This window comes from Pholis gunnellus, assembly GCF_910591455.1.
Source record: "Pholis gunnellus genome assembly, chromosome: 9".
Classification (NCBI taxonomy): domain Eukaryota; kingdom Metazoa; phylum Chordata; class Actinopteri; order Perciformes; family Pholidae; genus Pholis; species Pholis gunnellus.
The window spans coordinates 10895934-10912932 of NC_136535.1; the positions used below are offsets into that span (position 1 = coordinate 10895934).

A 16999-nucleotide genomic window follows, 5' to 3' on the forward strand; every position below is an offset into this window, starting at 1 on the left:
TTGTAATGTCAGAAAAGAGGATGACGGGTGGCGTAAAAAACTGAATACTGTTTTCAAAGATTGTGTTAAAATCATCTCTGTTGATCATGTGTGTGCGACAGAGGGGGGGGAATCCAGTCTCCTCGCTTTCAGGTGCAGCGAGTTTTTGTTTTGTTCCCCCTCTGTCCCCGTTTCTCATTTTCACCGCTTGGCCCACCGCCGTCGCCACTCCTCTAGTTTTGTTGACCGACTCGTCATCCAGCGCGGCGTTGCCGGTTATTAAGAGTTGTCGTGGTTACCGCGGTGAGAGGGTGGAAAAATGTGCTCCCGTTGCCGGGCACCGAGGAAGTCAGGTGGACGCTCTCACCAGGCTTGAAGAGGACACTGAAAGGAGAAGGAGAGAAATGTGAGACAAAGTAGACCTGCGTTACATAAAACAATAAATACAATCTGTCCAGTAACACAGGTAGCCTATGTATAAAGTGCATCAAGGCTTTACGTGACAAATTAAACCTACGTTAATACCAGTAGTGGGAAGTAACTTAGTGCTTTGAGGTACTTATACTTGAGTTTTTCCATTTTATGCTACTTTATACTTCCACGCACCAACACTTTTTAATCCACTACATTTATTTTACAGCTATTGTTGCTTTTCAGATGAAGATTGTACAAAACATATCATTTTATAAAATATGATGCATTATTATAGGTTAAACTATGATGCAGTTTTTAGAATTAGCTCCACCATGACCAAACTACAATGTTAAAGTGCCATTTACATGACTCAATAATATTACATGGACAGGACATATGTTTCCTTTTCCTACTTTAGGTACAGTCAGTACAATGCGTTGCTTTAGTAAAATTAGGAATGCAGGACTTTTACTTGCAATGCGAGTATTTTTATAGTGTGGTACTTTTACTTAAGTAAACGATTCAAATACTTCTTCCACCACTGGTAAACACATCACCCCTGCACCTTCATGTGCCACACCTGACCAAATACATTCCTCATCCCTCTTTCTCCCGACTCTCTAAAGCCTTGTTTCCATTGAAATGCTCTGTTTTTTTGGATTGTTTGTGGAATTTATTTTTCCACCTGCCTCTCCAGGGGTGGAGGCAGGTGACCCCGGTGTGACCCTGCGGCCAGCAAACAGCTTCACCTGATAAAGGTGACCCGCAGGGTAGGACTTGAGTCATTAGACGCCGGGCTCTGAGCCGAGGTGAGGCTGAAACAGACGCAGGTATAATGGAGGGTTCTCGGTAAACAATGATCGTTATAAAGCCCGAGCGTGCTAGTCGTGTCACGAGAAGAAGGCTGCCCCATCCAAATAAAGTCCTGATAAGAAAATACCTGGGAGGGCCTACTAGCTAATTGCTCTCTAAATAAATGTGTTTGTGAAATGCCACAGTGTGATGCTGCCAGCGGTGGAAAGTAACCACCAATACATCTACTCGAGAACTGCACTGAAGCACAATTTTGAGGTACTTGAGCTTTACAAATGTGAAAATGTGCTGCTTTTCTTGGTAGCAGTTTAGAGTAAATTGTGGGTTTTGGACTGCTGGCCAGACAATACAAAACATTTGATGAAGTCACCACAGGCATTTACACTGTTTTTCTAATGTGTTTAACACTTTAATTGAAATAATCAAATGAATAATAATTGTTAATTGTTAAACCAGTGGTTTCAAACTTTTTTGCCTTCTGACTCGTTAATCCTCTTGTCAGGTCAATCTTTAATTAACACAAATCAGATTTGTTTCATTAACGATCCAGCAAATATCTAAACACTCCAGCTGTGTAATTCTACAATATTTGAAGTATTGAAGTATTCCTTGGGTATGTAATCACAACAAAGATCTATCAGAAGAATTTATAAATCCTAATATGTGAATATTCAGTCTGGAGAATTCATACCTTGTGGTTTTTTTACACAGGTAAAGGATTTCAAAATACTTCCACCAATGGGTACAGCGTTTATTACAGCATACACCTTAATTGTTTTGCAAAAGTGTATCAATAAATATCTGATTGTCCCCGTAGAAAGAGCACCACCCTGATCAAAATGCATCTATATTTCGAAGCCTCAGAGAGTTTTGTTTCACTTCCTTCCTCCACTGAGGATGCACCGCGCCCGGCTCTGAGCTATCATCCCATCATCCCATCTGTCGGTCAGTAGCGCGGCGGTACGAGTGCTCTGCCTCAGCGTGGGAAATTGAGCGTGTGAAAGCACCATGGACAACATTTCAGGCTAGAGCGATCACTGAGAGCAGGGAGAAGTAGGAAAGAGGAAGAGGTGTAATTACCCCACCACCCCCATCTCATCTCCAGCCTCACTGTAGCATGGAGGAAAGTAGCAGCACACCAGGCTTGAGAACTTTGATTAACAGCGGGGCTCATTTCCTGATCGCAGAGGTAACTCTCAGCAGGGAGATGAAAGTGAAAGGAGGCGGCATTAATCAGGAGGCGTTCGGGCTGAGGGAGCAGGTGATTGATTAGACGTCTGTTTAAGAGGAAATAGGAATTCTGAGGAGTATACTTTCCATATATCTACCTCGTCTATTAGTTTGGAGGCAAATGAAAGCATTTGAACATCAGCATCAGCCCCAACGGTAGAACAAGCAGTGTGCAGGGCTACTTAAAGTATTTGATCTGCTTGCTATTTTGGTCATTTTACTCATTTAAAATGTGTGACTGAACAGATCAAATTATATTTACCCAAGAGAGACCCCCGAGTTGCACCATCTTGTTTACAGTAGCGTCCTAATGTGACAGGAATTAAACAGGTCAACACACAATCGTAACACACGCACACTTCTCCCTGTCATTATTTAGTTCCTGCTACTATGTGTGTGCTTTTCGATTGTGTAGATTGTCTCTATCAGTACAGGGTGAGGGTGATTTCTGTGTCTCAATAGGTGATGCGTGAGCTAATCAAGTGTTACAGTAGTTTTTTACAAAAGAGAGATTTGATGAAAGGATAATTCTATACGTTGCAAAATGTAAGAATTACCAACAAAAACTGCAAAAACATCTCAGATTTACTGCAGATTCTCATGCAGATTACCCGACACTGATCACAGACTTACACTTATTTAATCTGAAAACCCACAGTAGCAGGCAGGCAGAGGTGAGAACATGCATCTAACTGAGGCCTCGGTGATGTGACTGACCGTCTTGTTTGAGGACATGGAGCTGAGGGTGCTGAGGGTGCTGAGGCTGTTGCCGTCTGTGACGACCATGGCCGAGGGGAAACGTGACGGGTGGGAATATTGCGGTGGCTCTTGCTTGTGAGGATACACTGCGAAGGAAAGTCAGACAGATACGAGATAGATAAGAATTACACACTAAAAGTACCAAGTTTCAAGGTTGATATCAGGTTTAAAGCAACTGCAGATACCAAAGGAACACGAGAAGTAGGATTTAAGAGTGCGGCCTGTATTTGTATCTAGTGAGTGGAGCCCCTTTCTTTTTCTGTTTTTAGAATTGAGAGAACTGATATGCAAAACACACTAGAGGCTTGCATCCAAAGATGATGAGAGAACAAATGAGTGTTACTGACTGTGCGAGTGTGTGACAGTAGCCATGAACGGCTGCTGACTCATGTGGCTGGGGGACTGCTGCATCAGGCTCTGCTGGTGGGAGCTGTGGAGCTGCTGGGAAAACTGCACCGGCTGCAGCGCCGCTAGGCTGCTCGCCACGCTGTTGATCACCGGCACCGACTGAGATTGCGATGAGTTTAAACCTGGTGAGACAGAGCGAAACCTCAGTCAAAACATGCCGTGATGGAATAAATTCAAAGGCCTCCACTTCTTGATTTAAGACTTACTCTGTGCTATGGTCATGACTCCAGATAGAGGCATGATGAGGTTCTGTGTCTGCTGATGGCTGTGATGGGAACTGTGGATGTTGGTCAGTGTGCTGACCGGGGGAAGACCTCCACCTGAACCTGAAATCTGGGGAAAGATGAAGGAAATCAATACTATTAGATTTATTGCTGTAATGTTTTATAAACAAACTGCCCCACTTAAAGTTATGAGTGTCTGCTATGTAAATTCACATAAATGTGTTTTCAAAGTGAAACAGATGTTGGCTGCTAAACAAACAACAGACATAAATGTTGACTTAGTTCAGATTCTTTTGTATAACACTGTACTTGTGTAACTCCACTCACACACAGCACACAAGCAAATACTGATAAGAAACAAAAGGTCAAGAAGAAAAAGAATCATACTAAAAATATCAGCAGAAGACTATGCATGAGTTTTTGAAGTGTCTGTACACCTGCGTGTTGTTTCATGTGAATGATTACGTGAATATTTGCAAAAAACAACATCTATGCATTTGCAGTAACAGCTATCTGGATCCTCCCACTCGGTGGGGCAGCGACTATTTGACTACCGCCAGCTGCCCAAAAACGACAGACCGGCCAAACACACATCTGCAAATAAGAAACTGTCAGCTCTGACCTGCTGTAAAATACACAGTCTGTGGTCATTCCACTTAGTGTCGCTCCAAAAGACAGAAGTATTTTGATCTGACAGGGAAGTTCTTGAACTTCAGTAACATGACATTATATTTTATGTGACCCTGAACAAGATAAGTAGTTCAAACGGTATTCTTTTTAGTCCAAAGAAAAACATTATATTTTGACGGTAAATCACACATCTCAAAAGTTTTGTTGCACCACGACTCAAACGCTACGGACCAGTGCACAGGTTTCCTTGTCACTGATCAAATATTGGACTAGGGCAGAAGGGAGAAACTCTGAAGTAGACACAAACAAAAAGAACACATTGGGTATAATCAAATGTTGGCGTCATTTCTCTGGCAGAACAAGCAGGGCTCCACCTGTGGCTCCTCTTTGCGAGGCATTTAATCAATAAGAAAAGAATGTTTCTTTGTCCGGTTTATTGGCTGATGCCTGCACACTCTGGTCTGGTGAAGGCTGTGTGCTAGTCCAGCCATGGCCTGCCACCCCAGCTCCACCTTTCAAACAGAGCAGCACAATGTGCTATTTGTTGGCTCTTGCCCGTGGGTCCATGGGAGAAGAGGTTCAGGAACCTGCTTTGTACGTTTATGCTAAACGCAGGCCGGGCCTTATCTAATCTGAGGCCATGAGGGCCCAGGTGTGTTCACTCACCATCTTGGCGTCAGGTGACAGCAGACTGTGGCTGTGGTCCAATCCTCCCGGAGACACCTGCTGGAGCACCGACTGGCTGCTCGCCATCGGGTTGCTACTGTGGTGGCTGATGGTCGTGGAGGAGGTGACCTCACCGGGGCCTTGGCTGTAACGCACTGAGAGAGGGAGAGACAGAAAGTTAGTTTCACTTGTCGCATCCTACAACTATAACGGCTGTTGTGTCCTACAACTATAACAGTTATGTAGAGCGGAGAGATAGCAGTGGCAGGCCTCATTCTGTGCTGAGAAAAAAAACACTGTCACTCCAATCTACCTGCTCTTTGACGCAGACGGGGGAGGCCAGAGCAAACAAACACGGTGACCCGTCTGCTGCTATCTGCGTAGCTCAGCCAAGGCCATTCACCGCGTTCACTCGCTCACAACAGCACTCCCATCAGACTCTCTGATCAGCACACAAATGCTACTAATGGTGTTCTTAATTGCGTCAGTGTGAAGTTTCACCAGAAGTACTCAGATCCTTTACTTTAAGCAAAAAGTACCAATTCGATAATGTAAGTCCTGCAAACAATTAAATAAATATGGTATTTTCAGTGTTTTCCACAAAATGTGTTGAAGTAGTTCTTACTCTGCAGAAAAATGTGTGTTATATTATTATATATTACATTGTCAGATTGGTAATCCTGATGCATCAATGTGTAAGCAGCATTGTACTGTTGTAGCGGCTCGAGGTGGAGCTAGTTTGAACTACTTTATATACAGTTTGTTAGTTTAGTTCAGTGATTTCCAACCTAGGGGTCGCACTCCCTCCAAAAGGTCACAAGATAAATATGAGAGGGAGATGAAGGCAAAAAAAAGGTTCTGCAACATAAATTTCTCTAATCTTTGATTTTTTTGTGAAATATTGGATAATTGTACCTTTTTCAGCCTAAAAATAATCTCAGATGTGTATTTTGTAAGCTTATCATATTTTTTTTTCAATGTAAAATCTTTTACTTTTTAAGAGAAAATAAATACTAGAAACTATTAGAAAGAAAGTAGTAGTAGAGTAGAAGGATAAAGTGGAAGATTAAAAAAGGACCCTCAAAATACTACGTACAGTGCTCAAGTAAATGTACGTGTTGTGTTATTTTTACATCTCCACGGTGACGTTTCAATGAAAATGAAATTCTTCTTTTCGTGCCATCACTTAATCCTGTGTCTAGACTTCTTGTGGTCTCTCACTGGAGGCCCAAAGGAATGCTTCACCCTGCCACAACCGACAATCCAATGCCTGTTTGCCGATGCAGGCCCCCTCTGATACCAACAGAGTAAACATTACACAATTACAAGCAATGTCAAACACATTCTTATCCTGTGGTCTCAGCCTCACACAGACACAGAGAGCGTCCCTCCCTCAGTGACAGCATAGAGACAGACTGTGTTTGCCCTCAGATCTCCCTTCTTCCCCGAGCCCTTCGTCCCTGACCCAGGTGTGACAGCCTGAACGGCCTGTCGAAGTCGGTCAGACATGTAAGGATAAATTGATATCCAGCCATTTTGAGATAAAAGGGAGGGAGAGGCACTGACACTATGTGACCAATAAGGGGGACATTGTTGTTTGCTTCAGGTGCCAGGGCACACAAATATTTTTCTTATCCTGAAATCCTGCTGTTGGAACTCGTACAGATTCATGTATATCAACGCATAATATGTCACAGCAGTTATCTTAATAATCTTGCATACGATTCCGCACATTTAAAGCAATACTTTGACATTTTCGGACATACAAGCTGCGAGTTAGCTCTCGGCAAGATGGCAAACAAGCGTATTTCCCATACTGTTGAACTATTCCTTTGACTACAGACACTTAAAATACAGATACCGCGATGTCTGAAGCCACAGCGCCATATTTCATCCTCTAAAGTACCTATCCTCCATTTTGTTCAGACCACAGACTTCATATTGTCTTCTGCAACCTACTAGCAACCCCACAACACTCCACCATGCCTTGTAAACACTGCCGCAGAACAATAAAGCACTCCATTGGACTCATGACCCCCATTGCCACACAATAGAGGAGGACTCATAAAAAGGCAGTTATCTCGGAGCTGGACGACCTCTTAAAGTGTCAGACACAGAAAAGGATGCTATTCAGGCCAGTTTTGTTTCTTTGGGTTCGGCAGTAATCCAGCTGCACGGAGCCTCGGAATAAGTAAAAAACGACTTCCACAATCTGAACTAAGAAACTCTGCATTAGAAAGTTTTTTAGAGACACACTTCAGTTTCTGTAAAACTAAAGATTTGCTTTGACAAGATGGGACAATCCATGAAAAACTGAGGCGTTTTTTTTCGAGAGCAGGGGGGAGGGCGAGAACTTCAGAGGGGGAGTGGTAGCAAGGATCTTCAGCAGGTTTTAAAGGCTCTAGCTCCCTGTGTGACCCATGTTATATCAAAGCCTGCCTCCCCAACCCCAGGCAGTGCTCATTGTAGTGCCGCTGCATATGACAGACCTCCTGGGTCTCTGCAGGACGTATCCAGTCTCTTCTTTGTGGCTCTCTGGGAGTCACAGAGCAGTGGAAAGTGCAGAGCTAGGCCATTATTTTCTGTGTGAGTTTGTGTGTGTGTGTGTCTTGTTTCAAGCTAGCCTGAGGTGACGGAAAGCGACACAGCCCACGGATAATCCCCCCCACTGCTGTGTCTGATCAGGAACTTCTGAGTCTGCTACTTTTGTAACGTGCCGAATGATGCAGCTCAGCAATGATTCTATTGGTGACTTCAGCTGCTAAACTATCAGTGCTGCAAGAAGTACTAATCTAAAAATACTCACAATGACAAGTTAAACTCTTGCATTCAGAATCCTATGCAAGTAAAAGTACTGGCAGTATTGGCAAAATGTACTCAAAGTATCAAAAGTAAAAGTACTTGTTAAGCAGAAAAGCGGCCCCTGTGACAGAAGTATGATTATATTTTAAATGATGAGACTGTGTCAGCTGGGATCGGCTCCAGGGCAATCGGAGGGCGGGCACTACACTTCTGTAACGCCTGTCGGGACGCCGTTATCAGCTGTAACCACCAAATGAGAGCAGGGCAGAGCGGCGGTCATGAGCTAGCCAGGGGATATCTCTCTGGTGGAGCAGCTCACAAGTTGACATCTGAAAAAATTGACAAGGGACCCCAACTAAACAGATTGTTGTTAAGTTTGGAAAGAAACGTTTAATCCTTAACAATGAACGGTATTTTGTAAGATTATTCTGTGTTTTGTTAGGTAAAATCTTGACTCAGCTATTAAACACAAAATTACATTTAAATAACAATATTTACCTTTGTAGAGGAGTAAATGTATAGGTTAAAATACAATGGAAATACTCGAATAAGTACTAGCAAATGTACTTACTCACTTCCCACTACTGCAGGATGAACAGCAGGTAAATATTACATGGGAAAACACAGGTGCGTGCACACATACGTCTTTTGACAAACGATGAAATCTCTGCCTAAGTTCAGTTTGATTTCTGAAAGTAAAAAAGGTCACCACCAAAACTGCACGTCACACTGTTTGACTGTCTATCCAGTTGTGACCGACTGATCAACGAACTGAAACAGAATCAATAAAAACTCCCAAAGTAAGAGGAGTTTCTTTGATCCGACCCAGCGGTGACCTCTCTCGTATGACTGAAGGTGTGGCGACAGTTTAGAGAGGGGGGGTTGACTCGGTTTCTCTCTAGGCGAAGAAGGGGTCATCAGTCCTGTCTGGCCAGAAAAGGGCCTATACCCCAGTGGACAGCTCATGCTGCTCCAAGTCTGCACCCGGCCTCAGCAACTATGCCGATGCCCATAAAGATGAGGGGGGAGGCTTTAAAATCAGTCCTCCTCAAGGCCCAGCAGAGATAAATGAACCTAGGTTACAGTCACTGCAGTCTTCTAATACACCACGGACAATGGGACCTCCTGCTGAGGCAGAGTATAGAGAGTAGAAGTCAGAGGAGCCCCTTATCAAAGGCCTAGGAGATGTAGTAGCAAAGGATTTTAATTGTCCATTAAGCATGCATAATACAGGCCGTGCCCTAGCAACGCAATGAGACGCCCTGCTGGGATATTATTGTCAGGCCAGAGTCTGACACTGAAAAACAGCTGATGCTGTCGGCAGGATGCCAGCAGGACACCATGTAAGCAGCCCGCTGAGGGGCTTTTTCTGTGGGGAGAGCAAACTGTTTTCCACCGTGCACCGACCCTTCCCTTCTACAAGCTCATCGCTGACCCTCTGGCTTGGCAACCCGAGGTCAGTGCCTGGTCAGGTGTTCTGAGCAACAACAAAACTCGAAAAAAACTCAAGCAAACAGACAATCACCAAAGGTAAAAGAGCAAGGCAAGGCAAACAGTTTGTTTTCCCTTCAAAGCTTGCTCGTGTTCGAACACGAGAGGACAACAATAGGCTCTGAGCGAGACTCTCAAATCACAGTTTTATGGAGGGTGAGTGATGGCACGGAGGATAATGCTCTGCGAAGGCCTATCAGCTTTGTTTTTATGTCGTATACGCCAGGTAGACTCAGTCAATACCAATTACTGCAAATGCAAACATCAGGTCAGGGTGAAATGGTCGGAGCAATAACGCACAGCCTTTCCTTGTTTTGGAGACTCTCTGAGCGATGTCATTAGCAACCTGCATGGGAGGAGGAAATGTGGAAATGACGACGTTATGTCGAGGTAACCTGGATGTGTCTGCCCCCCACCCCTCCCTGACCCTGGCCTGACCCTGGCCTGTCACAGGATTGCTGCCCTTTGTGTCATGCTTCTCCATGCTGACTTTGGAGTGGAGATTGCAGGTACAATGTGGATTGTTCTCAGTGTGTTTTCAAAGATCAGAATAACAATGGCATTTGCTCAGCTCACTCACTCACGCTCATTGATCACTTGTCCCCTCTTTCTCTGCCTCTCTGATCACATCAACTGCGCTTAGTATTTTCACGTCGAAGAAAACGAAAGCTGCTTTGCACTATTACCGAAAATGTAGGCGTAAACACCAAAAATGTAAAATGGTCACGTGAAATTTTTCCAACATCAATGATGAATCTGCACACATAACATTTAGAGCGTAACTCCACCGATTTTACACATCAGAGTCTGATGTAGGCGCCAGGTTTTGATAAAGACAAAGAATGTGTGGAGTAAAAAAGACAATATCTCGCGTTGCTGTATTCATTTTTCTGTCCGACGGTGTTATCGGAGTCCAACCTTAAATGGGTGGAGTACTCTTTTAAAGAAAAATCTGTCATCATGACACATGTTTGCTCTCTGTGATGCTGAACTGCATGCAAAGCAATGCCACTTGGCATCTTACTGGGAGGTGAAAGGCTGGTCTGGGGATGATGTGGCGAGCTGTGGGACAGCATAGAGTTCATGATGTGGGGGTGGGGCGGTACGGTGATGGAGTCCATTGCCAACTTCTGCCTGAAGGCTTCCTCCTTACGCCGGTTGGCAAACCAGTTATATACTCGCACCTCAGTGACCAGATTAGAGCCGAGGCCCTGAGCTTTGGAGGGGGAGACGCCTCTCTGAAGACACTCGGCTCTGCAGGAAACAGACGAACAGGGTGAAAAATTGGGGTTGGTTTTTGTTTGGGTGACATTTTTCAAAGAAGGTGGCGGAAGGTGTCATGTTTATCTACCTGTTGCACTCTTCTACCAAAGCTTCCCTCTCCTCCTTGCTGGGGTTCTTCTGGCGTTCATAGGCCTGGTAGAGGATTTGCTGGGACGCAGGCCCCCATTTGAAACGGTTACGTCTCATTTTCTTGCAGGAGGGTTCGCTGCCGACCTCTTCACCTGGCTGACCCATGCCCTGACCGGACGGGTTGAACTCTGGGAAAAAAAACACCGGATCCTGATTGCCTTTGTCTGTCATGTTGCCCATAGAGCCTTGCACTGCCTGGTTGAACTCTGCAAAACAAGAAGAGGTACATTTAATACAACTCGAATAAAGCTTTCTTTTAAAAGCACAAAAGTAAAATACACATTTGTAAAAGGATAAGATAGTTATGTACATAATAGTGGTGTTTTCTGTCCATAAATAATATTTCTTTCCTTTGGATGCATTATGACAGAATGTAGGTGCTGTATATGTCACCCAGCATGATCAGGAAATGTCCAACCCAAAATTGATATCCCTACAGGTTTTAAGCCCAAATAAAGTGCCGTGCTTTTGCCAAGTACACATTATAGGCCGGGGCCAAGCTGTGCGAAACTCAAATATTAACTTACGTTGGAGAATTTCCCGCTGTTTCCTGACATACCAGGTGTAGAGGGCCGCTCGCTTCTGTGTTTTCATGGGCGTGCCTTTGTTGAGGTGCTGGGAGAGGTGAGACTGGTTCAGCCCTGTGACGTCCACCACCTCCCGTTGGGGGATGTTGTGCTGCTGCATGTAACCTTTGATCATGCGGGCAGCGCGCCATGGATCCTCACTGGGTTCAGATAAAACACAGGAGCAGAAAACACTAATTTCACCACTGAACTAATCGCAGCTTTCAGAGGGAAGTCGTAAATAGTAAAAACACCTTTACTCACGGCTGAGACAAAGTTTTTGGTCTATTTCATGCTATTAAAATAATGTAAACACATGACGAAATTATTCATGCAGGTGGAATTTGGTTAGATTTGTTGATATTAAAATGAGTTCATTTATATGTATACGAAATATACAAATATGGAAATACTCTGATGGAACACACATGAACTTGTTCCTTTAGCTTGACTGTTTTTTAGGGCCTCAAGTTTAAAGGGGAAGTCCCTTCAAAGACGACCCGTTTATCATTGCGACTGATTCAATGGGCTGTAAATATTTTCAAAGGTTCAAGTGGTTTCAGCCAGGTTGAGAAATTTGGACCTAGTATTTGTTGCCTGAATGCATGATTTCAGCCTGGAAACAGTTGGATTAGGTTTGTGTAAATTTAAAGTAAACATGAACAATAGAAGTGTAAATTAAAAAGAACCCCAAAACTGTGAAACAAATCTTTAGACAGCTCGACATAACTTAAAAGTCAGGAAAAAGATATGTGTCAGATCATTTAATAGTATTTGGAAAAAATGACAACACTTGGCATCAGTCTACATAATATATATAGTGTAATGTATATATGTATATAGCCTATATTTAAATACGAAAGAAATGCATTTGTTATTCTTTAAATAATAATCAAAGGAACCTCCGGTCAGGATTGTATACTTGTCTGTAATATTAAGGATATTAATCTCAAAGAAAGGCGAAGTTCAGTAAAAAATATATATTTTTCGTTTCAAATAAATTACATTGTATTATATTCACATGAACGTTGCATGCATATTAAAACATGCTCTTACCTGTATAATTAGCTGTTCAAATTATTCATTCATAATTCCAATTTCTGCAGCAGTATGACAGCGTATAGCAAAAATATACTCGGGTGTAAAACGGATCCGAGATTAGCAGGCCTGACACACTGACATCGGTAATTATAGCAAATCTACACACATCTGTTTGTTTTGGAGAATGTGGAGGCCTACATCTAAGTCTGCGGGTTAAGTGGGATATGTTAGTTTATAACTTTTGACAATGAATAACCAGATCTCCATTCACTCTAATCACACGCCACTGTGTATCTTTCAGTTGATGATTTATAGAATAAAATTAATAATAACTTAACTACACGTGGGTTAGTTTTGATATTCTTCCGGTCCGTGTTAGGACCTCAAATATTAGTTTTACAGTGAATCAAGTGGTTTGAGTGGATTAAAGGGATTAGAAGCATGAGGTCCAATTAGGATGTTTTCGCACCATGCGTTTACTGACACGTGAATAAATGGAAATAATAAAACTGTTAAATTGTAAGTAATAACTATACTCTTAAATTGATTTTATATTTATTATTAAGAATGTATTATCGTATTTAATAATATTTTCTATCTAAATTCTCAGCCAGAAGTTTTTTTGTTTTTTCGATTCACTTTCTCTTCATGTCGCCCAGTCGGAGTAGGTGGAGTAGGCCCATAGTTAATAATAAATATATCTAAGTCCAGCTGATATTTTCCAAAGGTAGAGAAAGTATAACCCATGTGGATAATTAGTAACCAGATTGTGAAAAAAGAACCGCGGCGGGTTATTTAAAAAATAATTGTAAACAAGGAAGGGAAATTACTTTTATATATAAAGGTCGATTCATATAATTGTATGCTTCATTTTCTAACCTTTAAAACGCAAACAAATAGAACATTCCGATGTGAGTTAACGCAAATTCCACCCCGCATACTGTGATTGAAATAGATTTAAACTAGTTTTTTACACTTTTTGAAAAATGTCAGATAACATAGGAACTTACGCCAACATGCGATCCACCTCTGCCCTCTGTTCGGCGGCCTCCTCCGTGTTGAGCGACTGGAGCTCCTTCAGTATCGGCGGGGTGTCGTAGTCGTCCCCGTCCCCGTCCTCGGAGCCCTCGTCCCCGGACATCTTGCCCTTGTTGTGGCCGTTGGTGAGCGTGTGGAAGACGGGCTTCGAATCGACGTCCACCCCGTTCATTTTGCCGTTCTGAGGAGGAGCGGGGGACATGGGCAGGCTCTCCAGTTTTACTCCAAAGCCAGGCGGACTGGGGTCCATATCATCCAGGGCCTGGATCAGAACATCTTTGGTAACTCCTGAGTCCAGCAGGGCGCTGAGGAGCTCCTGCTGCAGAGATGTCAGCTTGGATACCATTTTTGAGAACATTAAAAACTCAACATAGGCCTGCTGTTTGCGCGCTGCAGCAGAGGGGAAAAGGGAGGAAACAGAGGGATATAATAATAAACAAAGTAAAAAATAAAGTTCCTGTCTTCCTCTCTGCTCCAGTGGTGTGGGGAGATTGCGGCTGCTGACACCTGCTCCGACAAGCTGCTTCACTTCCCTGTTGAAGGGGAGGATGGAGCTAGTTTCTCATGATGCTTTCTGAGTGCAGGGGGATATAAAACGTGGTAATGAGTGGGCCGGCTGATGGGAGCCTTATGTAAATCCAGTGAATAAGGCCCTCTCTGGGCCGAGGTAGACATGTGTTTACACTGCTGCACTGCTGCTTTTATTGGCTCCCCTTATCAGCAAAACTTTCATGGACTTTGGACCATGTTGTATATGCCATAAAGACTTTTAAGAAAGGCGAGCTGCACATATTCACACTGCTGGATCTTTTATTCTAGTTGTAGACGCGTAGAAGCAACAGTTAGCCTACTCTTGTGTATTTATTTGACTAATTATTTAGGTTTTCAAGTGATCTAATTATTACTTAATTGGATAATCGTATAAGATGTTAATAGCTGTCGTTGTTCTCATTAATTCAGCTTGTTTCCTTTAATGAAGCCAAATAAACGCATTAGTTTTAGGCAAATAGTCTCATATCACGGGGCATATAAATGCTTATAGTTATATTTTAATACAGCGAGAAGAAATTGTTTACATTTTTCAACTTTCTCTGAAAAACGCAATCTTCATAATCTCTAAAATCAATCGGACTCCGTCTTTAGAATTACAGTAACAATAAAATACTTTTTTTCGGGTTGTTTTTACTTTAAATATATGATGTAACTATGTTAATGGTCCATAACTATGTACTTAGAAAACGTGTGACAAAAATCCGTTTTAGAAGTTGTAAATTGCCTCAATTGCCTCTTATCTGCGCTCAACTTCACGACACGGTATCAACTGTTTGGGTTCCTTAAATGGCGAAATGAAACGCCTCAGGTATTACCTCACTTTGCAAATTTAGAAAAGACCCATAAACCTTCAATCCACTAAGGGGATAAACAAACTTTTAACCATTAATGTAGGAACAGAGGGAAGCTATTAGGGACCTTTTCACCTTTGTTTCCTTGTGGAACTGTTCTGTAAATAAAACAATAATAAAGCTGTTCAGCTTATCCTCCTTCAGTTAAAGCCTTTAACAAAGACAGAGAGGTCAACAAACAGGTGCAGCGCGATGTCGAAGGTGTCCAATCGGACTTTAAAGTTCAAGCAAACCCATTCAAATGTATTTTATAAACTTTATTAAACACATTTTCTTGCAAACATTAAATAAGATGCGCTACATGTAGTTTGATAGCCAATGGGGAATATTCATAAAGCAGATGAAAGGGGGGAAATCCTGAGAAGTAGGATACAATACGTGGATAGCTGTTGATATGTTACATGAGTCTGGTGTGTGTTGTTATTTGACGGTGGTTTAACAAATTGCCCTTAAACTTAAATCTGTAAAACTAGACTGCATCTTTCACGGAGAGCTGAAGACGTTTTAATATTATACCCAGTGGCTGCATGAGTTCCCGCGGGGCTGAGCGTTGTTGTTATGATAATGTTTTTACTGGAAAGTATAAATTGAAAAAGAAATGATCGCACGATCAAAGTTGAACTCAAATTAGACTCGTGCGAAAGAGATGTCAACTATCGCACAATTAACAATTATCTGCGAAGTTCACAGATACAATAGATGTATTAAACAAACACTATGAACAATGAAAACAAAATATAGTTTAAAAAAGTGAAAAAAACATTAAAGCAAAGATGCAGCTGCAGACCTTTATTGTACATAATGGTGTGTTGGCATGTTGCCCCTCTCCATCAGTGTGAGCCTGTAGCCTGACCAGAGGTGATACAGATTAGATAAAGACTATATTGCATTAATAAATGCATTACAGTTTCTAGAAACTATAGCTGGAGATGTTTCCACCAGTTACAACAACTTTATGAACATATTATTGACTTTCAATCTCCGTTAAATGCCTTTATGTCATCTGAAATAAGACTAAGTGGTGAAAACGTTATTTTCACAATGACAAACATATCTTTATTAGGGTTTATTGAATAACATTGTTAATCAATTGCATTAACTATTGAAATTCATAAACACTACAAAAAACATTTCTATTCTCTATTCAATATCAGATTAGTTGACTTGACTTGACATTAGTTGTGATTACGTTGTTGTTTAGCTAGTATGTGACTGGATTCTCAAATTGTATACAAGCAATTACAAATAATCATATATTCTGATTTACTGTACATCCAAAATATCACGAGATGAATGATATGTAGCCCAGTGTTTCAGTCCGGTAAATGGCGGTTGACCTGGGACCAGGATTGAAGATCAGCTTCCTGTGTAGCAGGTTGGTTTTACAGCATTATTTGTCTTAGAAACAGGTTTATGATCAACTAGCAGGCTGTTTTGGAACATGAAATCCAGAATTTTTAAAGAATTCTGTGTGAATTACTGATCAATCATTGTTTTGATGATAGAACATTGCGTTCGCAAACTGTGTAGTTTCTTACAAAACTATAAACCAACCCAAATGAAATAATCTTTCTGCTCTAAACAAAAACAACATCAACACAGAAGCCACGGACCACTTCTGTGAATATGCATGATGGTTTACAAGATACTTAGCAAATTATTGGTTAGAGATGCAATCTTTCAGTGTAGTATCAATGTGGTTGATCATTAGTAATACAGGATTGCTCTTAACCTATTAGCACCGGAGCCAATATGATGCAGAAAGTCTTTCTTCAACACATGTGCTGTTAGTGGAAGGTTAGCCTTGCAGGGAATTTTCATGATGATCCGAATGTAACTCATATTATATGAATATAACAGCAGTTACGATACAGGAAGAGATAAAAACATAAAGCTCAATAAGGTCATTAACTAATACACTGCTGACTCCTAGAGAGACAATTCTCTGTAGGAATGTTGATTTTATTATAGTGCAGCCTTATTAAAAGTACTTTTGTTCTATTGGGACACATCATCAAAGTGTCTTTTGCTGCAGCTTTTGGTGTTATTACACAGATCACACTCTTTACTCCGGCTACTATTTTGGTATAAAGTTTCCCTGTGTTGTGCCCCTTAGCTGCCA

General features: G+C 41.9%; 1 protein-coding gene across 1 annotated transcript; it reads right to left on the bottom strand.

Moving 5' to 3' along the window:
* Positions 1-342: 342 nt before the first annotated feature.
* hnf1ba (HNF1 homeobox Ba) lies at positions 343-13832 on the bottom strand (the record flags this gene model as incomplete). The annotated part of the gene is made up of 10 exons (XM_079166501.1): positions 343-363; positions 2699-2743; positions 3154-3281; positions 3543-3725; positions 3810-3936; positions 5124-5278; positions 10429-10670; positions 10768-11035; positions 11357-11556; positions 13447-13832. 10 exons carry the CDS (start codon positions 13830-13832, stop codon positions 343-345), a joined length of 1755 nt encoding a protein of 584 aa, XP_079022627.1.
* Between the last annotated feature and the right edge of the window lie 3167 nt (positions 13833-16999).